Consider the following 26500-nt stretch of genomic DNA (forward strand, 5'->3'; position numbering starts at 1 on the left):
GGAAAGAAAGAAGGAAGGAAAGAAAGAAAGAGAGAGAAAGAGAGAAAGGAAGGAAGACAGACAGAAAGAAGGAAGAAAGAAAGAGAGAAAGAGAGAACGGAAGACAGACAGAAAGAAAGAAAGAAAAGAAAGAAAGAAAGAAAGAAAGAAAGAAAGAGAGAGAAAGAGAGAACGGAAGAAAGGAAGGAAGGAAGAAAGAAAGAGAGAGAGAAAGAAAGGAAGGAAGAAAGAAAGACAGACAGACAGAAAGAAAGAAAGAAAGAAAGAAAGAAAGAAAGAAAGAAAGAAAGAAAGAAAGAAAGAAAGAAAGGGGCCTGGAGAGATAGCACAGGGGCGTTTGCCTTGCAAGCAGCCGATCCAGGACCAAAGGTGGTTGGTTCGAATCCCGGTGTCCCATATGGTCCCCCGTGCCTGCCAGGAGCTATTTCTGAGCAGATAGCCAGGAGTAACCCCTGAGTAACGCCGGGTGTGGCCCAAAAACGAAAGAAAGAAAGAAAGAAAGAAAGAAAGAAAGAAAGAAAGAAAGAAAGAAAGAAAGAAAGAAAGAAAGAGAGAGAGAGAGAGAGAGAGAGAGAAAGGAAGGAAGGAAGGAAGGAAAGAAGAAAGAAAGAAAGAAAGAAAGAAAGAAAGAAAGAAAGAAAGAAAGAAAGAAAGAAAGAAAAGAAGGAAAGTATTAAGGTTGGAGAGGCAGTACGGGTAAGGTGTATGTGTATGGTGTATGCAAACAACTTGGGTTCCCTCCCAAAGGGTCCCCAATCTCCACCATGAGTGATCCCTGGGCACAGAGCCAGGAGTCATCCTTGAGCCCTGCTGGGTGTGACCAACCACTCCAATGAATAAAATAAAGGATCTGAGTCTATGGGGCTGGAGTGATGGCACAGCAGTAGGGCATTTGCCTTGCACCCGACCAAAAAAGGATGGGCCTCAGTTTGATTTCTGGCATCCCAGATGGTCCCCTGAGCCTGCCAGGAGCAATTTCTAAGCACAGAACCAGGAGTTAGCTCTGAGCACTGCCGGGTGTGACTCAAAAAAAAAAAAAAAAAAAAAAAGAATCTTGAGTCTATCCCAGTGCAAGGGGCTGTGGGTATATGAGGGTCCTTGTGGGCATAGACAGTGCAGGGCCAGGAAAAGGTCCCATGTCTGTCTGCTCATGGGCACAGACGGTTCTGTCTCTGCTTCCTCTCAGCCTGGGGGCTCTCAGGCTTGGTCCCTCTCTTGAACCCCAGGGAAGAGACCTAGGCATTCTGTATGTGGGTATCCCTGAGCGGAGCCCTGGCCCTTCACTGTCCTCTCCCCCTGCAGTTGTGCACCAGAGACAGATCTGTGACCCCATTGTGCTCTCACACCCATCATCTACTTTGGCCAGGTGCGTCCAGGCCCTCACACCCAGCTCATACTCAGTGGGCACATAGGTTGGCATCAACCGCCAGCCCAGCCCAGCCTTGGCGAGGTCCTGCCCTGCCAAGAAGAGCAGACAGCATTATGATTGCCTTTCTGCACTCCTTGCCCATACCCTGGCCCACAAGGACACACTCTCCAACTCCAGCAGGCTCTGGTTTGTGTAATTTGCTCTTCCAACATGATGAGCCCCACTGCCAGGATGCAGATAAGAAGCTGGAGCTATGCTGTGGGGCAGAGTAATTAGGAGGCAGCAGGTCAGCCAGGTTCCTGAGGTCCAGGGAGAGATGTGGGGTGTGCCGGCTGCCTTTAGCCCAGAAAACCCCAGCTGGCCATGGGGTCTGGGCTGGGAGGCCTAGAGGGAGAAGGGGGCGGCTCCAGCACCTGAGCTTGCCCTGGTGTACCTCTCCCGTGCAGCAGAGCTGGGGAGGGTGATGACTACCGGTCTCCCAGCCTGGGCAACACGTGAAGAGGGGACTCTGAGCCACTCTGGGTTGAATATGGGGTATTTGTTCCTGTAGGTACGTGAAGTCCCCAGGACAGTCCTCATCAGCCAGGGCTGCCCCACCACCTCCAAGAGATGAGCTGGATGCACACTGGAGACTCTGCCTTTGGTGTGAAACCTGGCCCTGGGCAGAGTAGTCCAGCTGCTATTGTACTGGGGTGGGAGAGACGGGGCCACTGCCTACACACCATCTGTGGTGGATGCCCCACCAAGTCTGTCAGTTGGTCCAAAGCCTGAGGTCTGGGCTGGAGGGCAGCTCAGGGTTGAACACATTTTTGGTGAGTGACAATTGTCTCTGGAGACCACAGGCAAGCCCCTGAGGTTACTTCGTTTTCCCCCACTCCCTAGCTTTTGAGCTCCTGCCATAAGTGAGTGTGGCTTGGGGGGTCTTCCAGGGCTGGGCCGGCCTTCAGGTGTCGCTGCACCACTCTAGGAATCAGTCCCCACTTCTCCAGACAACGAGAACTGGGATCTATGAGTTGATGGAAGTGAGGCCTACAGGTAGGAGGTGAGGGGTTGAGTAAAGTACTTTGGTTGCATAATAAAATTGAAGAGATGCCTAGACCTGAAGAAGCCCAAGGCAAGGAGACCATGTTCCTTCGGCCCCTTTGACATGCAAATGCTGAGCTCTGGAGAGAGAAAGGGAAAGTCTACAGAGTCAGGATAGACATGAGTTTTCTTTCCTACAAAGATCAATTCCTTCGAGTCCTCACTGGCTCCCCAGCCTTTCCTACGCGGGCTCAACAAACAGAAGCTGCACGGCTGCCCCATGAGGCTAGGGACACTCCCTTCTGGGCAATGTTTGGTGCCTGCGACCAACTCTGCGGGACTGACCCAGTAGGTGAGGTTGGGGAACAGAGATGGAAGCTTGAGTCTTCCATACTCTTTTCTCAAGGCTCCCTCCTTGCGCCCCCACTTTTACTGAGTCGCTGGCAACAAAAGAAGAAAATGGGGATTGAAGCAGTTAGCCGACCAGGTTTTGAGTCTCAGCATCCCATGGGATCTCTCCAGCACTTTTCCAAGAGGGTAGAACCAGGAGTGTGATCCCTGAGCTCAGAGCTAGGAGTGAGTCCTGAGAGCACAAAGCCAGGAGTGATCCCTGAGTGAATGGAGAGCCAGGAGTAAGCTGGGCCCCGACAAATTTAATTCATCAAGAATTAAAAAGAATAATAATAAAAAAAAAACAATAAAAGGAAAAGAAAACGAAAAGCAAAACAAGAAAGAAAAAGAGAGCCAAGGAGCCACGCGCTCCGGAAGGCCTCCTAGCGCGCGCGGGGTTGGAGAGGGCCTCGGCCTCCCCGGGGGTCCCGCGGCCCGGTCCATAAGAGACTCCCGGCTCGGCTCGGCTGGGCCCTGTCCGGTCCAGGGCCGGTCGTGTCCCTGGGGCGGCCTTCCGGGCGGACCCGTGTGGGCCCGCGGCCGCCCCGTCCCGTCCCGTCCCGCCCCGCCGGCGCCGCGCCCGCCCCGTCCCGCTGGCGCCGCCTCCGCCCCAACTTTCCAGCCGCCGTCCGGAGCGAAGATGGCGGCCTAGGCGGGGACCCCGGCCGCAGCATGACGCGCTGGGTGCCCACCAAGCGCGAGGAGAAATACGGCGTGGGTGAGCGCGGGGGGTGGTGGGGGCCGCGGCCGCCCCGCGCGCGCCCCGTGCGCCCCTCTCCATGCGCCCCCGGACGCGCGGGGTGGGGACCGGCCGGGCTGCCCGGTCGGCGGGGCCCCGGGCAGCCCCGAAGGCGAGCCCCGAGCCGGCCCGGCCGCCTTGGTCGTGCGTCGGCGGGAGCCCGCTCCGGGTCGGGCGGCAGCAAAACTTTGCAGCCGGGACCGATCGAGCGTTCCTGAGCGCGCGCCCGGCGCCGGGGCCACCGCCGCCGCCGCCTCGCGCGTGGCATCTGCCCGGGCTGCAGGCTGCTCCACCGCGGGGCCTGCCTGGGTCAGGGGGTGGGGCGGAGGCTGATCTCCCCCACCCCGCTCTATTCCGGGGCCTCCCATCCGCCCCCTCCCCAGACCCGTGTTCCCCAGAATTGCTTCATTCTGCCTCCCCTCTCTGGCTCCAAGCCGCTCCCCTTCCGTCCTCCTGCTTCTGGGCACATCCTGGGACACTCTGGCCCCCTGGATCTTCCCGCCTGACTTGGGCCATGTTGGCTCTGGGCAGTGCTTGACTCTGGATATGGTGCCCCGCCCCTGGCTTGTGCCCCTTCTAAAGCCGGAGCCGACTTCTTGAAGGGTTTGCTGATCTCCCCAGCCCTGTTTTATTTCTTTTGTTTTGTTCTGGGGACACACCTGGCCGGGCTCTGGGCTCACTCCTGGCTGTCCCAGGGCTTTGAACCCGGGTTAGCTGCGTGTAAGGGATGCATTTTACCCGGGTCCTCTCTGCTGGCCCTTGCAGTCCCGTTTAAAAGAGTTAACTGTGGTGCGAGTGTATTTACTTGGAGGACTCCTTGTGCTGGCCTCACTTGGGCATCAGGCACCAAGGGTCTTGGCCAGATCCTGGTGGAACCAGCAGGGTCTGCGGGGCCCCAGGAGGGAGGTGGAGGCCGCAGAGCCAGGGCAGAGCTGAGGCCACACCTGGAGCTGGAGAAGTGGCTGAAGGGCTAAGGTGTCCTAGGGGACAGAGGCCCAGGTAACAGTAGTGATGAGCAGGACGCAGGTCTCCTGTCCTGTGCCACTGTGACTTGGAACCTGGGCCGTGTCACCTCTAGAGAGAACAGTTCCTGGGACCTAGGGGCCTGTCACCTCTTCTGCACAACCGAGGGGGTCTCTGCTTGTTGTAGCCCGGCCACTCCTGTGAGGACCCATCCCGGCTGGGCTGAGGAGGGGATAAGGTGGAGCTGCTGAGCTCAGGTTCGAATAACTGCTCACTGAGAGTTGGGGATCACCTTGTGACATCCCATCATTCTTCAGTGTTTTCCCTGGCTGACTCTGTAGTGTTAGTGAGGGCTGCAGTATAGACACCTGTGCTTATTCTGATCTTAGGGGGCCCCTGGGAGTGCCCCAGGACTGTCCCCAATATCTTCCCTGAGAGGGCTGGGGCATCTCTCCTCTCTGTGGATACCTAGAAGCTTCTCTCAAGCCTCCACTTGGGGCCTTGGCCTATCGATGATCCTCAGGTGTCAGAGAACTTGGGGTTGAAGATTCTGGAAGGAGCAGCAGGTCTCCTGCAAGGCCCAGTGGTAGTGGGGATGGGGTGGGGACCGAATGGAGGTGCAGGGGACAGTGCTTGGTTGAAGTAGATCAACCCAGATCTGTGGCCCGCCTGGTGTTGGCATCTGAGGAATATTAACCGGGCTGAGAGGCCCTGGTGTCCCACCTGGCTGAGGCTGAGGATGATTGTATGTGTGGGGGCCCTGAACCCCACCCCACAGGCCGCTGCAGGAAGGAGGCTGCCTGGCTGCCGGATGTTGATATTCCTGCCTGGGAGTTCGTTGGTTGCTTCTGCTTTGGGGAATGTTCTGGGAACCCCCTTAGCAACTGCCACGTGGTATTGGGGAGTCTCTGAGTCCAGAGGTGGGTCTGTGGGTGGACCCTGGCCTGCTCAGCTCCTGCATGAATCACCTGGAGACAGAAAAGCATCCAAGTCTTCCTTGCTTGGAAACATGAATCATGGCACATGGTCCGGGGAGCACTAGGCCTGGGTCAGAGCATTGTTTGCAGGAGCCCCGCCATTCACTAGTTTATTCACACAGTCCCAGGAGGTTTCCTAGCGTAGGTGGCTTCCTGGGGTGTGGGGGTGCGGTTCCCCAGTCCTCTGTCCTCTATGCCAGTCCCTTCTTGGGCACGAACTCCGGCCTGCCTTGCTCTCCCAGTGTCTAGAGTCCAACTTGAGAACTGCTTCATCAGAGTGGCCCAGAGCTGAGATTTAAAAAAAAGAGGTAGACAGGGATCAGAATGAGAGAGCACAGCAGGCAGGGCAGTTGCTTTGCACACGGCTGACCCGGGTTCTATCTCTGGCAAGGTTCCCTGAGCCTGCCAGGAGTAATTTCTGAGCACAACAGAGTCAGGAGTAACCCCTGAGTACTGCTGGGTGTGGCAGCCAAACCAAAACAACCAGGCAGCAAGGGTTACCCCCAGGGTGTGTGAGGCAAATTCTTAGCCTGAGCTCTTGCCCTGGGAAGATACCTTCTGTGACTAGAAAAACCCAGAGAGAAACATGTGGATTCCAGGATCTGCATGACCCCACTGGCTCGTCAATAAGAAGCTGGTGGACTGTGCCATTGGCTTGAGAGTTTGGGAAGGACCTTGTTGTCTTTGCTGGGCCTTGGCCCTGGGAGGTGGGAATACCTTCACCTCACTTCCTACCTTCCAGGATTGAGAGTGAGCAACGTTAGCTCGGGCTGCAGCCAGCAAGCCTTGGGGCCCAGTGACAGGTCCAGCTGCATCCCTTCCTCAGCTGCCCCGAGAGCCCTGAGTGCCTTCACTGTGGGTACTGCTGCCCCCACCTTCACCTTGAAGCCAGAGTCTGTCTGATGTGGTTCCAGAAAGGGTTGGTGCCTGTGGCAGTGGGTGTGAGCTGTGGCTCAGAGGGAGGAGGCTGAGGTGCTGGGGGAGTCCCCCAGTGGACAGCTAGGGGTACCTCTTTCCTCCTGATTTTTTTTTTTTGGGTCACACCCGGCAGCGCTCAGGGGTTACTCCTGTCTCTACGCTCAGAAGTCGTCCCTGGCAGGCACAGGGGACCATATGGGATGCTGGGATTCGAACCACCGTCCTTCTGCATGAAAGGCAAATGCCTTACCTCCATGCTATCTCTCCGGCCCCTTTCCTCCTGCTTTTTGTTTTGTTTGTTTGGGGTTGGGAGTTGTACCAGGTGACGATCAGGGCTCACTCCTGGCTCTGCGCTCAATAACCACTGCTGGCTGTGTTCCTGGGTCCCTGTGAGATGTCAGGGATTGAACCTGGGTCTGCGTGCAAGGCAGATACCCTCTTTGCTGTGCTATCACTCTGGCCCTTTGTTTGTTTTTATTGGAGGGTTACTCCAGGGGATGTTTAGGGCTCACTCCTAGCTCTGCTCAGAAATCATTCCTGGAGGTGCTCCCGGGACCTTATGGGATGCTGAGGGTCGAACTTGGGTCTGCCAGTGCAAGGCGAGTGCCCTCCCTGCTGTGCTATATCGTTTGGGTTCTTCCTTCCTTTGCTCTGGGCAGGAAGCGCCTGTGCCCTCTTTGCCCTCCACACAGCAGGACCCAGCAGGATGTGGCCTTTAACCTCCCTTCCCACCAGGCCCTCCCAGGCACCATATCTCCTCTCTTCCTATCCCTGTCTGGCTGCCTTGTGGCCTTGCCCGCTGCTGGGGGCCCGCAGGACCTCTCAGAGAGTAGGCCCAGGCTGGGGGACATAAGTCCATGCAGTGGGGTTCAGTCCTCTTTTATTCCTAAAAAAGAGCCTAGAAATGGAGTGAGAGGCCAGGGAGTTATCAACTAGAAAGGTGGGCACTCTGCCTGGTATCTTTCCTGATTGGAGCCTCTGCACTTCGTAGAGTCTCCTGAACATGGCCACATTTACTCTTGAGTACCCCTTGGGGGTGCCCCATCCTCCCAGAGAAGAGTGTAGTGGCCAGGACTCTCTCGATGGGCCTGTCCCTGCTGACCTGGCTAAGAGATGGACAGTGGTTTGGTGTGGCTGGGACCTGCTTCACTTGCCCCTGGTTGCAGGGACAGTGTTGTCCCCATGAAGGACGGTGGCATGTGTAGCCGCTGAGCCTGACCTGGGTCATCCACAGTAGCAGGTATACTGAGACTTGGGGGAAGATAAGTTAGATCAGGTCCTAAGTGAATAGAAATACAGGCATTTTCACTCCCTGGAGTGGCAGAGACCAAATTCGGGCAAGTTCCTTTCACAGACCTGTTTTTTGTTTTTTTTTTGGGAAACCAAAGCAATGTAAATTAATTGTTGTATAAAGTGTTCCAAGAATATCAGATGTTATGTGAGGTTCTTTTATGGGGGCAAGTCTTAGGCTTGGAACTGAGTGTACAGAGAAGGAATAGGAGAAGTGATCAGGTAATGTTGGATCCTGGGCCTGTAGAAGGCTGTGAGGTCCTTGTGCTGTAAGTCAGAAATGTGAGCTTTGATGGTAAATGTATGACCTCAACTGTGACTGTCAGTTGAACAGAGCGCAGATGAGGGACTGGCACTTTGGTGTTTGGAAGTGACCGTGTGTCACTGAGAAAGTGAGGACCAATAGCCTTGCCACTGTGCTGAGAAATGGTCAACACCGAGGGAAGAAATCCGGAGGAAGTTGAATGGATTATTTGCCCCTCTTTTCTTTCTTCTCTTCTTCCTTTCTTCCTTCCCCCTTCCAGCCCTTCTCCCTGGTGTGTCCTGCCTGTAGTCTCAGCAAGGACAGTGACAGTTGAATGTGCTGTGCTCAGGTGCCCTTGGGTTGTGCTGTCCAGTCTTGCCCTCCCCTCCCATGTGTGCTGCCCTGTACTGTTCGGTCACTCCAGATCCATGTGGTGGGAACTGTGGTCCAGGGAGACCACTGCGGCATGAGGCTGGTCCCTTTTACTCCAAGGATTGCGAACTGTGGGCTCTGTCAGCAGGAAAATGCCTGGGAGGGCCCTTTCTGGTGTAGAGGCTCAGAAGTGAGATGTGGGGTGAGAGGTAAGGGTGAGGGGTGAGGGGTGTGGTCATCTTGGTTGGGGTTTTCTTTTTTTGGGGGGAGGGGGTCACACCCAGCAGTGCTCAGGGTTACTCCTGGCTCTGTGCTTAGAAACTGCTCCTGGCAGGCTCGGGGGACCATATGGGATGCCGGGATTCGAACCACCGTTCGGCTGCTTGCAAGGCAAACACCCTACTGCTGTGCTATCTCTTTGGCCTCTTAGTTGGGGTTTTCAATGTTGCCTGAAAGGTCAGTTAGGGCTAGTCAGAGGATCAGTCTGTATGTGTGTGTGCGGGGTGTCTGTGTGCATTTATGTTTGTGTTTGTGTGGGCTCTGTGTGTGTGTGGGGTGTCTCTGTGGGTCTCTGTTAATCTATGTACTGTGTGTATGTTGCCTTGTGAGTGTATATAGACTGGAGTGAGCTATTGAGGCTGTGCTTACTGAATGGTGATGGTAGGGATTGGGGGAAGAACCCGCAGCTGACTAGGAGGTTGGTGGCCAGCCCCGTTCTGCAGAGAAAGGGTGTATAGGGGGCCAGAGCAACAGCACAGCAGGGAGGATGTTTGCCTTACATGCAGCTGACCCAGGTTTGATCTCTCACATCCTACATGGTCTCCTGAGCCTGCCAGGAGTGATTCCTGAGTGAGCCAGAGGTAAGCCCTGAAGCACCACTGGGCATGGCCCCCAAATCAGGACAAAGTAAAAGAGAAAGGGTGCAGACAGACCCGGAGTACTGCTGATCCCCAGCTACAAGTTCCCATTCTTGGAGAGATGAGGGAGGGGGCTGAACTGGTGGGCCATTACCTGCCATCATCCCCAAAACCTGCCCCAGTAGTGGGGAGCTGGTGGAATGACCCCTTCGCCACCTCCATCTGGTGATGGCCTAGAGAACTTGAGGCTGGGGCACTGCTCAGTCGGGGACCCTGAGATCAGGGATGCAGGGGAGACACCCTTCAGAGGGAAGAGGGATCCCCAGGATTCTGCCAAAATGGGAAGCTGCCCTCTCTGACCTAGAGAAACCCAGGGTGACTCCTCTTATATCTGCACTGCATAGGGATCGCTGGGGATCCCTGGGGATCCCGGCCCACAGACCTCAGTCTGGGATTTTTCTTTTCTGGAATAAAAGCACTTCTCATGCCTCTTCACTCCCCCCTTCTCAAATAATAACTTATTTTCTTTCACGTAATTGACTTTACCAGGGGCAAATAATGATTTAGCAGGAGGGAAATGTGATTATTTTTCTTCCAAATTGCTGGGCTTATATTAACTCCACGAGATTGATTCCTGTGTCCACTGAGTGCTGTGACCGGCTCAGAGTCCATTTGTCAAAGGTGGGGGCCGTGTCCTGATGCTTGAGTACTGCGTCTGGGCCACCCGCTCTCTTCCCTTGTTTCATTGTGGGGTGAAGGCAACACTTTGAGGATCAGCCTAAGGGGTCATCCGAAGCACAGGAGGGGTGCCGTGGCTTGGCTGACTTGGCAAGCCAGGGCTCTTCTATGCTTCCTTTTTTTCTTTTTTCTTTTTTGGGGGGTGAGGGGCTACAGTCAGTGGTGCTCAGGGATTACTCCTGGCTTTGATCAGGGATTACTCCCGACTCTGCACTCAGAAATCTTTCCTGGTGGTGCTCAAGGGACCTTATGGGATGCTGGTGATCAACCTGAGTTGGCTGCATGTAAGGCAAATGCCCTCTCCACTATGCTCTGACTCTGAGCCTCTCCGTGTGAAGGAAAGTGGGGACTGTCTTTGCTGGCCCATGGTGGACGCTTGCCTGGCTGTCCCGGGCTCTGTCTGCTCCAGGATCCTGGATCTGACCACCCACCTGCTGCTCTACCAGACCTGGCTGGCTCTCCATTTCTGTGCCTCTACTTCCTGTCTTCCCCATCAGGCTGTGTTGTTTGAATTAGATATGCTGGTTTTATGGAGCAGGACCTGAAGCCCACATGCAGAGCTTGTCTCCAGCACTGTAAGCCTCTCACCATCCCTTATCCCCTATTTCCTTATTAGGAGTAGGGGCAGTGGGGGGGGGGGTCTGGCCCCTTAAATGAGGGTAGTGGGCAAGGGATGTGAACAGGGGTTCAAGTTGCAAATAAAGATGATTTAGCAGACATGCAATTTTCTGCTTGTTGTCACTTTAACACAAGACATCCCATGTTCATGCTCACCTGATGACGGGCGGTTGGGATGGGCACCAGGTGGCCAGTGTTCTAGAACATTCCCTTGCACTTTTTGGCCTTTCTCTGCTATGGGTGCCCAGCATGGATGTGTCAGACTTACCTTCAGAGAGAACTGAGGGGGGAGGGTCCTAGGGAGCATAGGGTGGGGGTGCAGGGAGGAATGTTCCAGGGGCAGTTGGGGCTCAGATGTAGCTGTGAGGTCCTGGGGTCAGCCAGGAACCCCCAACAAGCTGCCCTGTACCCCTGTGTGATGTGATGTGATGCGATGAGTGGGTGACCAGAAGCTTCCTGCAGCCCCGAGTTTTGTCTGTGGGGCTCTGACTTCTGGTCTGTGAGCAGTTTCCCCCAGGGCTTAGTTTGCACAGCTGAGCGGTAGGTGTTCCCCCTCTCCCAAGACCGCAGGGAGGCTGAGGTGTACAACTTAGATGATGTCTGATTTATTGTCACCACTGGTATCAATTATGCATGGGCCCAGATTTTATTTCCTTTCATTATTCTGTTGGTTTGGGGACCATATCTAGGGATGCTCATCGCTCCTTCTGGCTTAGTGCTCTCCGCTGGCAGTACTTGGGGAGGGTCCATATGAGGTCAGGGCTTGACCCAGGGCCTCCAGCCTCTTAGACATTTAGACATTTCTGTCATTTCTTTCTTTCTTTTTTTTTTTTTTGGTTTTTGGGTCACACCTGGCAGTGCTCAGGGATTACTCCTGGCTCTGTGCTCAGAAATCGCTCCTGGCAGGCTCACGGAACTATATGGGATGCCGGGATTCGAACCACTGACCTTCTGCATGAAAGACAAACGCCTTACCACCATGATATCTCTCCGGCCCCCTCTGTCATTTCTTAACCTAAATAAAATGGAGCTTTTTGCATTTTTTGGGTAAAAATCGAAAGCAAGAACCAGAGCGAAAGCACAGCGAGGAGGGCATTTGTCTTGCGCACGGCTGACTTGGGTTCAACCTTCAGCATGCTTAGGGTCCACTGAGCCTTCTAGGAATAATTTCTGAGCACGGAGCACTGCCGGTATGAGCCAAAATGAACACACAAAAATGTCAAGGCATTCAGGTGGACTTGTCTTGTCACTTTGAGCTTCAGGAAAGATGATCCAGCTAGATGTCCGCTCATACCAGTAGACCTTGGCGAATGGCCTCAGAGCAGCCACCCTGAGTGTGACTGTGTCCTGGCCTGGCTTGTCCTGCCCTGTGGGGGCCTGTCTTTGCCTCCCTTCTTGCACACTTCACCTCATTCACTCCGGCTATCAGCCCAGAGTGGCATACCTGACTCTCACACTTGACAGAGTCTGCGAAGACTGAGGATGAATTTTAGCTTTATTTTAAAAAAAGCAAAAACTACTGTCTCCTGTTAGGGAGTAATAAATGGGAGCAGGGCCAGGCCACCCTGCTCAGTCTGCGCTGCAGATTTGGAGCTTTTACTCCGGTTTAAAGATGTGTATCGAGTTTATCTCTTTCCCCACCTGCTGTGACTTGGCTTTGCATGTGACTCACTATCATGCCAGCCGTGGCTTGTTTAGAGTTTTAGGGCTCTTCTCCTTCCACTTGTCTCCGGATAGGATTTAGAGTGTCGATAGGAATTATGGAAAGTGAGACTCTTGCTTTGCCAAGGGATATGTTACAGGTTCCCACTGAAAATGTCTCAGTTGGATCCTGGTTTTCTTTTCTTTTCTGCTGGGATGTTGGGTTTGAGCTCAGGATGGGGTGTCCCTCCCTTCCTTCCTTCCTCCCTCCCTCCCTCCTTCCTTCTTCCCTCCCTCCCTCCTTCCTTCCTCCCTCCCGCCGTCCTGCCTCCCTCCCTCCCTCCGTCCTTCTTTCGTCCCTGACTCCCTTCCGTCCTTCCTTCCTTCCTTCCTTCCTTCCTTCCGTCCTTCCGTCCTTCCTTCCTTCCTTCCTTCCTTCCTTCCTTCCTTCCCTCCCTTTCTTCCTTCCCTCCCTTTCTCCCTCCTTTCCCTCCCTCTCTCCTTTCCTTCTCTCCCTCCTTCCCTCCTTCCCTCCCTCCCTCCCTCCTTTCCTTCCTTCCTTCCTTCCTTCCTTCCTTCCTTCCTTCCTTCCTTCCTTCCTTCCTTCCTTCCTTCCTTCCTTCCTTCCTTCCTTCCTTCCTTCCTTCCTTCCTTCCTTCCCTCCTTTTCTTTGTTCATTCCTTCCTTTCTCTTTTCCTACTTTCCTTCCTTTCTCTCCCTCCTTTCTTCCTCCCTTTCTCCCTTCCTCCTTCCTTCCCTTCCTTCCTTGTTCCTTGTGGGCTTGGGGTTTTTCAACCACATCCAGCTGTGCTTCAAGTCTTCTTTCTGACTCTGCTCAGGGCTCACTCCTGGTGATGCTCAGAGGAGCATAGGCGGTCCCAGAGGTCAAGTAGGTCTGACACGTGCAAGGCAAGTACCTGCTTGCTGAATTCTGACTTCTCCACACAATTCTTCCAAGTGCCCATGTCAGCACACAGACTTTCTCCATGAATAACTCAGACTTGACTATGTAGTGAGGTATCAAGTGAGGTCTGAGCTGTGACAGCAGATGAGCGTGTTCGAGGAGATCAGTGGCTTTTTGACGTATCAGGGACATCACAGGTGTGTGTGTTTTGGGGCCTGAGTGAAGCACTGTGGTGAAGGTGTTTTTCTTATATGAGACCAACTCTGGTTTGATCCCTGGCACCTTATAGGGTCCTCTGGACATTACCAGGAGTGATTCCTGAGTGGAGAGCCAGAAGTCAGCCCTGAGCATTGCAAAAATTCTAAAGGAAAAAGTGTTGAATTTTGAGTTCTCTATTCTGTTCTGTGAACTCACCATGATTCATCTTCTGAGGGAAATCAGATGTGGTCAGGAAGCTGTGTAGAGGTGAAAACGAAAGGGTGTGGGGGCTGGAACCCCGGGATGAGGGAATAGGGAACCCATGAAGGCTAGGACCCCGAAGTGGGAGATTGTGGAACCTAGCAGGGCTGGAACCCCGGGCTGATAGAATGTGGGACCCAGGGGTGCAGCCCCTACACTCTCCGAACCTTTTCTCCCCGTGCTTCTAGGACCACAGGGTTAAGGGGTTAGATGAGGGGGACTCCAGCTCCTCTGTCTGGCTGTTTCCAGAAACAGAGAAACTGAGTGCTAGGAGGGAAACTGAGTACTAAGAGGGAAGCTGCATGGCACGCCTGTGCCTTGCTGGGCAGGACAGAGTCGACAGTTTTTCCCAGCCCCTTCCTTTACTTCTTTCTAGAAAAGCCTAGATGATGTCTTTCTCACCTCACTGTTTTGAATCTTTTGGTTTCTATGAGCAGTTGTGATTTTAATTACTGTTCTAGAAAATATTGATTTTCTTTATTCCCATCTTGAGAGGATCCTAAAGTACAAGCCAAAAAAAAGGCATGAACCCAACTTTCTCTGTGGGCTTGGGGGCTGAGCTGTAGCTGTAGTGGCAAGTCACAGCTCTGCCACCAGCAAGCTAGTAGGGCAGGTTAGCGTCCATGTGCCTTAGTTTCCCTCTGGGTAGAGCAGAGAGCACAGTAGTGGGCTTGGCAGAGGGTTGGCAGATGCCAGCAGCCCACTCAGAAGGACGCAGGATCTCTGGCACCAACTGGATTTTGTCTGAATCAGCTATACGCGATGACTATGGGCCTGTAGAGAGGGTGCGGGGCACAGACTGGGGTAGCAGGAGCTGGGGTGGAATTGGGGCCACCGAAGCGGATGAAAAAGGGTAGAGGTGGGACTGGAGTGATGGCGCAACTGTAAGGTGTTTGTCTTGCACGCAGCTGACTCAGGATGGACCACGGTTAGATCCCCCGGCGTCCATATGGTCCAACAAGTCAGGAGCGATTTCTGAGTGCCTAGCCAGGAGTAACCCCTGAGTGTCACTGGGTGTGGCCCAAAAATCCAAAAAAAAAAAAAAAAGATAAAAGCAAAAGGGTAGAGGCCAGGAGGACTGGAGAGCCAGCGAGGGAGGTGGGAGAGGCATGAGATATGTGGGGTGAAGCTTCCCATAGGGTGATGGTGCAGGTGACAGTGTAGGGTACAGTGTTGATTGTGTAGGGTGTCGTGTGACAGTTATAGTATGATGGTGGGTGTTCTAAGAACCAGCCAGTTCCCCTGTGCTGGCAGCCTGGAGCCCTTTCTCAGATGCCATGTTTGGGTGCTTGGTGGCCCTGACTCAGCATTGACGTCAACGCTTTCTGCAGAAACAGGCCTCAGGCCAAGCTTGGCACTCGCTTGGTCACTGACTCCTGACCTGTGGCACATGCAGCTCAGATACATGGATGCTGGTCACTGAGGCCAAGGCATGCAACTTAGTTTCTGTTGAGCCTTGTCAGCTGGGCAGGCTCTGCTTGTGGTAGGATTGTGGAGTCCTTTGAGAGATACAAGAGGGGCCGAGGCTTGACCTCCTCACCTTAGGGTCTGCTCTCAGCTTGTGGGGCTCCACTGTCATTTGGCCCTGAGGTTTTACTCCCCACTGACTGGCCCTCTTCCTTTCCCCTTTTCCTTTCTCCTCCCACCCCCAACTTCCTCTTGGCTTAGCTGCCTCTTCTCTGGGATCTGAGTGAGTCATGCTATGGGTCAGGAGAGTTGTTGCTTCCAAGTGGGCCGCTCAGAAGAGAACTGAGGTGGGCTTGGGGCCACCCAGGAAACCTGTGGGTAGGGAGGGAAGCAGCTGGACCCTTGGGAGCAGGCCTGGGTCTGTCACTGCCTTGAGTGAGTGCGTGAGTGTGTGTGCTCAAGTCCTGACAGGCACTTCTCAATGCCTGGGGTGGCTCCCAGGGCCCAGAGAAAGTGCCAGAACCCACAGCACCCCCAGCACCTATATGCCATCACTGCTTCGGGCCCCAGCACTCTCATCTCCACATACCACCTCTCCACTGTTCCTGGAGCCTGCTCCGTCTGGGACTGTGACTGTGACGGGCAGGGCAGTGAGGCAAATGGTGGCCCTGGGACCTCCCCAAGATACATCTTCTGGAACAGGGGCCACAGCTGGTATAGCAGTGTTGGCTACCAGAGCTGCAGGGTGGGACTGGTGGGTGGGACAGGCAGGGGATGGGAATGGGTGGTCCAGACAGGCAGTGAGTGGTAGCAGAGGTAGTTCCCCACCCAGGCCTCTGCTCACATCCTGCCTGGCCTGGCCTCCTGGTCTGTTTGCACCTCCCTCTGCACCCCCACTCCCCACTGGCCCAGAAGAGGTTACAGCCTCTGTCCTGTACACCCGTGTGTGACCAGTGTTCCTGGGCCTCTGTGCTGTGACGTCGAAGGACTGTCCAGAGTTGCCAAGCATTGGGAAGTCATACGCATTGTGGTCCCTTCTTTGGGGCTGGAGTCCTCACTCCCCTCAGGGTGGCCCTGGAGTGGACACTGCCCCATCGCTTTGCAGTGGGCCATGTCATGCTGTGGCAGTGCTCAGGTCTCCAGAGGAGTCTGAGGAGCTGGAAAGCTGCTGCACCTATTGCCTGCTGCCCTGTGGACCTCAGGAGGCATCCCCAGGGGGGTGGGTCGCTTCTTGGCTGTGGCTCTGCCGGAGGGGCTGAGGAAGGGTGTGGCTCAGGCTGCCTGGGTTTCCTGGAATCTGGCGATGTCTCGAGGGCTTTCTGGAGGAAGTGGCTGCTGGCCTGGACAGTGGCTAGGATTGTCAGTGCCCTGGGAGGGGGGGTTCTCGAGGAGGCATTTGTGGGACTGAGTACAGTTGCTCTTTGTTTCTAGGCCCGACAGCCAGGGGAGGGTTCCCAGCTTCGGGTCATGTGGGGCCTGTACCCAGTGCCCCCCCCCTACTTCCAGCCTCTGCTCAGAGCTTCATCTGCAGGACCGGGGCTGTTCTGTACTCAGTGCCCACTGCTCGGGGCTGGCATGGGCTGGCATGCAAAAGCAGGTGGCACCTGCAGTCTTTCCTGAGTTCAGTGCAACATGGGGACTGTCCCATTTGGGGTGGAGGTGATGGTGGAGCCTGGTGTAGGCTGTGAAGGTGGTTCTGGCAGGGGTTTGGTGGGGAGGGTGATGAGAGGAGCTTTAGCGACTGTACTGTGTGGGAGCTGGTAATGAGATGTGCGGGCCCCCAGTTCTCCCTGTGAGTGCTTTGAAGATCTAGGATGTCATCATCCTCACTGAGGAGTGGAACTCCTGGGGGGTTCCTAGCTCTGTTCTGGTGGCTGCCAGCATTGGGCTGACAGGATGACCCACCACAGGGCTGGTCAGCTGGAACATGTGATTCTATGTGTGTCAAGAGAGCCAGCAGATGCAGGGGAGGACATGTTTCTGGTGTCTTAAGTTCAGCCCGTGAGGAAGTGCTGGGGACAAGCTCAGTGCCCTGCCTTGTAGGTTGTAGAAAGATGAGGCACTCTGGGTGTGGGGCTCTTTGCTTTCTGAACTGGTTCCTCCCTGCCTGGCCTTCACCCCCACCTGCCTTTGTCTTGTTGGGTATGACTGTGTCCTGTCCAGGCAAATGGGCTTTTATTTAGACCCTTGCTAAGGATTTCCAACATGGTGCAGAAGCGATTTTAGTATGTGCTGTTGTATATTTTTTTTTATAGTCCATTAAAGCAACTATTAAAAAGCACATTGCTTGGCGGGCTGTTGGCAGGTTCTGTGGGAGCAGCTGGGCACCTGGGTTCACCACTGGGACCTTGTGCCACCCCCCAGCTCCGACTTCTTCCTCTGTCATTGGAGCTGTACACCAGGGTAGAGACGGATGCAGCCTCAGGCTGCTCCACTGCCTCACCCAAGCCTTCAGCACACTTGCCTTTGCTCAACCATTGCCTGCATCTCTGGGACCTTTCATTTGTGAACCCTAAGGCCTGGGGCATGGAGGGGCCCTGGGACCTCTCCACATCCCCATACTTTGGAAACAAACCCCTGTGGGCCTTGAAACTGTCTCTATAGAAATCCCCCTCCTGGTTGGGGAGGGTGGATACTGCTTGAGCTGGCTTGGGCATTTTTGGGGCTCAGGCCTGGACCAGTGATGGTGCCCATGAAAGGCTTGCCTCCCTTTTGCACCTATGAGCACTGGCATTGTGTTTACTCTATTAGGATGCTGTATTAGGATGCTGCCAACAGGGATGGCCCTTACGGTTAGGGTGCGTTCTGTGTCTCTGGACCAGTGACATTTGTGATGTTTTTTAGACCCTACAAGCTCACTCTTCCACTGCAGCCAGATGTCTGATTTCTCCGCATCTCCACTGGTGCCTGGAGCCTGCCACTCTCTCTGCTTTTGTTTTGCTAATGTCCTAATAATGTTGATGTTTTTACTGATTTTTTTTTATTTGGGGGGTGCTGGTGTACTGGGACATTGTGTAGGGTGCTTTGCTGTGCATGTGGCAGGCCTGGTCACCCCCTATGGTCCCTGCTCCCAGCAGAAGTGATTTTTGAGCACCACCATGTGTGGGACTTCCTCCCCCTCCAGCCAGAATAAGGTGTGATATTTTTTTTGTTTGTTTGTTTTGTTTGTTTTGGCTACACCTGGCTCTGCTCTCAGGAATCACTCCTGGCAGGCTGGGGCTACTATGGGATGTTGGGGATCAAACCTGGGTCGACTGTGTGCAAGGCAAATGCCCCCCCCCCCTTCTGTGCGTCCCCAAGGATTTTTTTTTTAATTGAGGATGGTGGTGGTTTGGGTCACTTTTGCCTCTGTGCTGGGGGCTGGCTCCAGGTTGTGGGCGGCCTTGTGTGGTATCGGGGATCCATGGGGTCGGCGTAAAACTGGCAAGGTACCTTCACCCCTCACTACCACCCAGCGCTGTTGGTGTAAGTATGTCTTGATCTTACTGGCTTTGGGCCAAGAATTATGCAGCCCTGCCACAGGCTGTGGCTTTCCAGGGGCACCCGGGTTCACCAGGTCTGGACCTAGTGGCCCTCAGGGCATTCAGCCCAGCCACTTTGGAAGCTGTCACCTCTCTTGCTCCATGGCCTGTACACATGACACTTGTGAGTAGATTCCAGGGATGGCGACTGTCCTGACTCAGAGCTCTGCGACATGGGCAGTTGATCCACTTGTGAACCGGGGCACAGCTGGGTGGGCCCTGAGACTGATGCACACGGGCCAGCCGGGCCCAGTATTGACTCGCCTTGGGGAACAAGAGAGGCAGTGTCCGAGGCCGGGCAGCGGGCTTTGCTCATTAGCACCCGGAGAGCGCAGGCGGCCCTTTGCAGGCCCGTGGGAGCCGGGCCCAGAGCCCAGGGCTGGAGCGTGCGCTGGCCTGGCCTTTAGGCTCACTACCCAGGTCAGGCCTACAGCAGCTGCATGTAGCTGGGCTTGGAGAGAGGCGGGGCTTGGAAGATGAGGACTCGCGAAAGGGGCGGGGCTTATTGGAGGCAGCCACAGATAGGTCCAATTTATTAGAGGGGCGGGGCTTATTGACTGGCAGGTTTTTGATAGGTTAAACTCAGTAGAGGGGCGGGTTCCTGGGCGGGCCTTAGGAGGAATTTGAAGAGAGGAAGGTGGGAGCTGGGAGGACAAGGAGACCTGGCAGGTCTTGGGATGCTGCTTTGTTCTCTCTCCCCTTCCAGTGCTCTGCAAGAAATTGGATGCTCACCTGCTGTGACCCTAAATGCATCCTCAGGGAACTTGAGGAGCTGTAACTCCTGCCCATCCCTGCCTCACCACTCTCCCTGTCATAACCCCACTTCAGAGACACAGCAACCCTGCAAAACTCGTGTTACCGGCCCAGGGGCATAGAGCTAAGGGCCAGACAATCCAGGACTTGTTTGAAGTTCAGGACTTGGAGTGTCCTGCCTGGAGGCAATGCCCTAGTGGCTTGCAGGAAACCTCAGGTTGTGTCCAGAGAGGACAGCTGGCCTCAAGCGGATATGGGGGTACAGGGTGCAGGGACACCCAGGGCTCCCAGGGTAGATCCAGTGTCTGCACTCCTGTCACAAGTGCGTGTGCCTCTCACCCTCATCTGGGAACTGGGCAGCGGGGATCTACTGGGGGATCCCTGCAAAAAGGAGGCTGTTTCTGCAGGACACATGCCTGCGCCTTCTCCCTACAGTAGGGCTATCTCCAGGGGCCCCAGCCGTGGGCTGCTTTGTTTCCTACTAGAAGGCTGCCTTGCTTCTCCTCGTTTATTTTTCTGTTAATAACAGATGAGCAGATGTTGTTGTCCTTAGTGACAAGTAGTAGGAAGCTGTCCCTGGGGGCTCCCAGGCCCAGGACATCTTGGTCATGTGGCTGCTCCGAGGTGCCAGGGCTTTTATTTTCCCCAAAGTGCAGGCAGCTGCCGGCCTGAGGACACAGTTGGTTGTAAATATGCAGCGTGGAGTGAAATGGGCTGAGGTTCCTGACTGTGAACACCTCAGTGGGAAATGAGTTTTCTGGAGTGCCCTAAGCAGAGTTGAGGGAACCACAGTGCGGGGCTGTCATGGCTCTCACGGGCCTGCAGCGACATCAACTCACGTTCTTTCCTCTTCCCGGCAATAGGCTGGTGTGGACCGTTGATTCAGGACACCTGAGGCCACATGCCTTTTCCCTGGAGACATAAATGGGCCGAGGGGACCAAGTTTAGTGAGAATTAGAAAGTTAGAAGAGAGGGTACCCAGGGATCTGGAATTCTCCCAACTTACCCAGGCGACAGTATACTTTCCATACTAGCTGGGTCTGAAGAGACTGAGGCAGAGGTGGGGAAAGCAGCAGCTTGGCCTTCTAGGGTTCAGTTCATTCTGCACTTGCAGCTGGTCTCCCCTGTCCTCAGGAGATGAGGACCTGCTCTCTCTGCCCAGCAGAGCTCCCCCCCCCCCATTTCTGCAGTGTCAGGGAGCAATCCCAGGTCTGCAACACCTGAGTCATACCTCCTGGTTTTCCTCGAATCCTTCAGAGTCTGTGGTGGCTTTGGAAGAGCCAGAAAGGGACCCTGAGGGGCCAGCTGCCCTGCAGTGCTTTGTCTGGGCCTGTGGTTCTTATTTCTGCAGCTACGGACCCCCAGCAGGATGTTGGGGTCCTTACTCCCTAATGTGGAGCCAGTAACAGTGGTTGTGTCTGGTCTCTGTGAGGTCCCTATGGGGACCCATGCCACAGGCCAACCTGGGCCACAATTGGGGATCAGCTACCCTACGGTTCCTCAGGATTCTACTGCTTCAGGCATCACCTTCACCAGGCAGAACTTGCCCACTAGGGCTTCTGTGGGGCTCTCCCTGGCAGGCAAGAGAGTCTGTAATGAGGAGGCTCTAATGGAGAGCTATTGAGAGGGATCAGAGGCACCCAGTGACTGGGTGGGCCCTTGCTAAGACCCACAGGTAGAGGTCTGGTGAGGGACTATCCCACCTAGGCCCTGCCCTGCCTTAGTTTTCCTGTGAAGGAAGCACAAACGGAACCACAGTCTTTTCCTGTCTTTGGGATTCAAGCCTGAGCTTCTCTGCCTGGAACCCCTGTGTTGATCTGCTCTGTGACTCTGGGTGCTTGCTGATGGGAAGGCCTGAGGGGTTGTAGGGCCCCGAGGTGCGTGAGCAGGGCTGGTCCTTGGGGTGTGTGTGTGTGGGAGTTGTGAGAGGCTGGGATAGTGGGTCCTGTTTGACCAACACAAACAGCCTCTTTTCCAGATGTCCTGCAGCAAATGGAGAGTGACGGGTGGACTTGTTCTTCCTCCTTCAGGCCTTGGGATCCCAGAAGACGGTCCCTTCATACAGGGGACTCCATCAGGCAATGAGGGGCTGGGCACTGAGGCCCAGGGTAGGGGACATTGGATGGAGCTTCCTCAGAAAATCCCCTTTTGCAGACTGCCCAGCTCTGCTCTCTGGCTTTGTAGTCCCTCTTTGCCTTTAAAACACTAACCAAACGTCAGCATCCTGGAATGTTCCCTTGGTCCTTCCCCTTAGTTCATTACCATTAATATTAAACGGGATGATTTGAAGGGAGGTGAGAGGAAGGGGCTGCTCTGTGTAAACACACGCATGAGGGAGGTTTCTCTCCACCCGGAGGTCAAAGCTTGGTCAGGCGTTGCTCATGGAGGGCCAGATGTTCCAGTGGTTGGAGCATGTATTCTTGCCCCTTGGGGCGGGCCCTGAGATGCTCTTGTGTGCTGGTTTCGTCCGTCATGCAGAGCCCAGAACCTGTCTGACCAGTGGGGGAAGTGCCTGTTTAGTCCAGGTATGTAGGGGAGAGAGAGAGAGAGAGAGAGAGAGAGAGAGAGAGAGAGAGAGAGAGAGAGAGAGAGAGAGAGAGAGAGAGAGAGAGAGAGAGAGAGAGAGAGAGAGAGAGGGAGAGAGGTAGAGAGAGACAGAGAGAGACAGAGACAGAGAGAGACAGAGACAGAGAGAGACAGAGAGACAATAACAGAGAGACAGAGACAGAGAGAGACAGAGAGACAATAACAGAGAGACAGAGACAGAAAGACAGACATAGAGACAGAGACAAAAATGAGACACAGAGAAAAAGATATACAGAAAGAAAACATAGAGACAGAAGAGACAGAGAGAAAGAGACAGAGACAGAAACAGACAGGAGAGAAGCCAGAAAGAGAGAGAGAGAGAGAGAGAGAGAGAAGAGAGAGAGAGAGAGAGAGAAGAGAGAGAGATCATTGCTCACAGAGAGAGAGAGAGAGAGAGAGAGAGAGAGAGAGAGAGAGAGAGAGAGAGAGAGAGAGAGAGAGAGAGAGATCATTGCTCACAGCCAGCATGGCCCATCCTTGGCATGGGGTCCTGGAATCTGCTCAGGTTCTTGCCTCCAGCTGCCCCATTGCCCTCTAGCCCTCAGACCCTGTCCACCCCCCACAAGAGGCTGAGGGCCCAGAGGTAGCTGCCAGCCTGTATCCTGAGAGCACATATTTTCTCACCCTGGGTCACCTTTCTGCCTTGAAGGAGGCTGATTAAAGAGATTAGAATCTCTATGTTTCGCTTTTACACCTCTTTGGCACTGAGCAAAATGAAATGCAGAAATAGATGATCCTCAGTGGTTTTCCTTGTTTGTGGTTGGTGGATTTGCAGAGCTGTCGATAATGAAGTCAGAGCTTCCCAGCCTGGCCTTACTCTCCAAAGGACCAACTTGTCACCAAGGGGTCTCGGGGGCCTGGCCTGGTCCCCAGCCTTTGCTTTTGCTGAGAAAGGACTCTCGCTTTTGGGACCCTTCGACCTTTCAGACTCAATAGAAATAGGCTGGTCGCCAGCATGTGGGACATGCTGTACCCAGTGATATTTTATTCTGCGGAAAGATAGGAAATCATTTCCATTGTGTCTATCAGTTCAATTAGAATTTGAGAAAAGGCTCCTTTATGCATTTCTTTTCACTCCCTTATCTTCTCCATCCCTCCCACCTGTCCATCTCAAAGGCAAAAAGAAATATTGAGTCACTAGGACAGTTCTTTTTCCTACTCTGCCCTGCTCCTTTTCCTTTAGGGTTTAGCCTAGTTCCTGATTCCAGCATCCAAATATCTTCCGAAATTCTGCTGTAAGGTGTGTGGCAGAGAAACAAATTCTCCTCCCTTTCTTCTCTCCCCTCCCTTCCCCTCCTCTTCTCTCCTTGCCAGATGTCTTCAGTCCTGGGCTCCAGTGTCTGTCTAGGGGTCTGTCTGGCTGCTGACTGCAGAATGTTTTGAAGTGGAATAAATGTTGCTGGTTCTTTTTTTTGTATTTTGGGCCACAACCGGTGGAGCTCAGGGGTTACTCCTGGCTCTGCACTCAGAAATTGCACCTGGCAGACTGGACCACATGGGATGCCAGGGTATCGAACCCTAGTCGTCTATATGCAAGGCAAACGTCCTACAGCTGTGCAATCACTCCGGCCCTGGTTCTCCTTTATTTTTCACCTTTCTCTTCCTTGACTCCTCCCTTCTCCTGTCTCCTCTGTCCTCCTTTTTCCCCTTCCCCCTTTCCTCTCTCTTCCTCTTTACCTTCCAGTCCCTTCTGCCCTACTATCTTCTTTTCTCCCCTCCTTCCCTCTCTTTCCTTCTCCTCCCTTCTTCTCTGAGAGACTCACAGGAACCCCAGGAATGGTTTTACAATTTTGTAAATGGTGTCCTGTGAGTGTTTGCATGGGCACATGCAAACTCATTTGTGTACACACAACCACACACATTCATACATGCCTGCACACACTTAGACACACACATATATGTATACACAATCACGTATACACATTCACACATACACACATGCATACTCATACATGTGCACTTACAATGACTACACAAACACAAACACACTTGTACCTGTCTAAGGCTCAGTGAACCTCCAGCTCCAGCACCAGTGGGTGCGAGGTGTTGACAGGGGAAGCAGAGGGAAGACCCTCCGCCCTTGCCCACTTCCCTTGTGGGGGCGTTCCCAGCAGAAGGTGGGATGGTGAAAGGAGCTTCATGCGGCAACACGCTGTGATCTCCACATGGCTATCTGAGAATTAACTACTTTCAAAATTGCCGCTTGAAATCTCTGGATTCTCTGTGGAGGGGAGTGAGTGTGGGATAGAGAGGAGCTGGGGCTGAGCCAGGGGAGAAGGCTGGAAGGAGTCGTGCCCGGCCCAGGCAGGCGACATTGGTGTCTAGATCTTGGGTATGGAGTCAGTTCTGGGCTCCAGGGTCTGTCTGTCTGCTGAGGGCAAGAATGTTTTGAAATGGAGTAATGGTTGCTGGTTCTGCTTCCAGTCCTTCATCAGCCACATCTGGAGGAAGACTTGGTGATCGTATTAGGCTGTGACTGTTTATTGCGGGCTTGCCAGGCACCCGTGTTAGCTCCCAGAATTGGGATGATTAATAAATGTTCAGTTCCCACAAGGAGTTTAGTCTGCAGGGAGAGACAGGCTTATGGAGGAGCAGTTGCTGTCAGGCTGGGGAATCACGGTTTCTGAAGAAGGCTGGGGACCCGAGCTCATCTCGGGGACAGGTGCCCCCCACCCTCGCCCAGGGAAGAGTGTAGAGGGAGAGTCAGAGTTGAAGGTGGGGCTGGGTCCAAGGGGGAGAGATGTTTCCTAGCAGCTGGTGGCAGCCTGGGAAGGGGGTCTTAAAGGCAGAGGAGAGGGTACTTGGGGGTTCAAGGGGAATAGTGAGATTGGGAAGAGGACTCACATCACTGAAGAATTTGTCACTTATGTGCAGGTGGCTCAGTAGGATTTCCAGAGAGCTCAGGGCTGCTGCTGGAACCCTAGAGTGTGTTTGAGGGAGGCCAGATGAAGTAATTTCTGTGTGGATATTGGAGTTTGGAAGGGATACCTCAAAACCTCTGGTTGCTGCTGGGTCACTGGAGCAGTTGCATGCTTGTGTGGAGCACCATAGAGGGAGCACTAGAGAGAGAGCTCTTCGTATTCAGTGTGTCGGGTGCTGCAGCATTTCTCCTGTGGGAATGTTGGGTTCAATCCTGGACACATTATATGGTTCTCTGAGCACCACCAAGATGTATTCCTTAGTGCAGAGCCAGGAGCAAGTCCAGGTTGGGTGTGATCCCCAAACTAAAACGAACAAGCAAATGAAGTGCATGGAACTTGGAGTTGCCTCTGAGCACAGCTGGGCATGTCTCCCCAGTCCCCCCAAAGGAACTATGTTCCATGACAGGAACCAGGAAGGACTGACTATTCTGTGGAGCACCCTTTGTGGGTGTAGAGAGAACTGTCTGTCACAGAGACAGAGTAGAGGCAGCTGAGCAGGCTGGACTGAGGGAGGATTTTTTTGGCTCCTGTTTGGCCCTGTTTTGGGGTTTCTTTTTTTTGGGGGGGGTTGATGAGAAAGTTGACATGGTGCTAATACCTCAAAATTGTGTCACAACCAGTGTCATGAGTTTAAAATGGTTAAGATCGTCCCCCCGCATATTTCACCATTATGAACGAAAGCACTTATAGTGGACTAGGTTATTTGGATAGTTAAGACTTTCTCTCACTTTATCTTGACTTGCCTTTTGGGAAAAGAAAAGAACAGGTTTGGTTGGGGTCTGAGGCAGTATCTAGGCAAACACTAGAGTGCATTTCAGACTTAACATTAGGGGGAAACTGAGCGGGAGAGATAGTACAGGTTTTTTATTTACTTGTCCTGCATCCCACCAGCCTGGGTTTTAATCTTCAGTGCTAGAGGCCAGAGTGATGTACAGCAGGTAGGGCTTTTGCCTTGCATACAGCTAACCTGGGATTCACCTGGGTTCGATTTCCAGTTTCCCACAGGGTCCTTTGAGCCTACCAGGATGATTTCTGAGTGCAAAGCAGGAGTAACTCCTGAGTGCTGCCGGGTGTGACCCAAAAACCAAACCAAAACAAAAAAATCTCCAGTGTTGCCTTTGGTCCCTGAGCATGGCTGAGTGTGGCTACCCCCAATTTGCTGTGTATCCTAGTGGGATCCCTCGTGTCACGTGGTCCTCAAATTGGACATCTGAGGTGTGTCACTGTGGGGGCCTGAGGGTGAGGACCCAGCGTCATCCAGCACCACAAAACCTGAGCTCATCCTAGGGTCCTGTTGTCTGAGAATTACTGCAAGGCACCCTCCCTCTGTTCCTGGACCCCCTGAGTACCCCTTAGTTCCCCCAAAAAGTCAGAATCCCAGCTGGCCAGTCTCCCTTGCTGATGCACCCTTTTCCTTTTCTGCAGCGTTTTATAACTATGACGCCCGGAGCACAGATGAACTGTCCCTGCAGATTGGAGATACGGTGCACATTCTGGAGACCTATGAAGGTGCGTGACCACTGCCTGTCTCTTCCAGGGGCTCCACCTTGCTGCCTGATGGGTGTGGCATCCGTCAGGGAGGTTGTGGTAGGTCAGCGGGTGGGCTGGTAGGCAGCAGTTCCAGCCTGCCTGGGTCTCTGCTGGAAGAGTTTCTTACAACAAGGCCAGCTTTCAGCATTCCTGGTGGCTGTTTCAGCCGCCTGGGACCAAGCCCCAAAGGCATCAGGATGTTTGAGCTGAAGGAGCTCTAGGCCACTATGGCCAGGAGATTTGAGGTACTCCTTCTTTCCCAGCCTTCTCCAGAAACTAG

The 26500-nt window shown here is 53.9% G+C and overlaps 1 protein-coding gene across 1 annotated transcript in view; it reads left to right on the top strand.

Moving 5' to 3' along the window:
• The first annotated feature begins 3417 nt into the window (after positions 1-3417).
• Positions 3418-26500, top strand: part of DOCK1 (dedicator of cytokinesis 1) — a 254913-nt gene continuing 231830 nt past the window's right edge. The window contains exons 1-2 of the mRNA XM_049790591.1: positions 3418-3500; positions 26116-26199. Coding sequence (XP_049646548.1) covers positions 3455-3500; positions 26116-26199 — 130 coding nt within the window. The 5' untranslated portion in view covers positions 3418-3454. The remainder of the gene's footprint in view (positions 3501-26115; positions 26200-26500) is intronic.

The sequence above is a fragment of the Suncus etruscus genome, chromosome 17 (genome assembly GCF_024139225.1).
Source record: "Suncus etruscus isolate mSunEtr1 chromosome 17, mSunEtr1.pri.cur, whole genome shotgun sequence".
Classification (NCBI taxonomy): Eukaryota; Metazoa; Chordata; class Mammalia; order Eulipotyphla; family Soricidae; genus Suncus; species Suncus etruscus.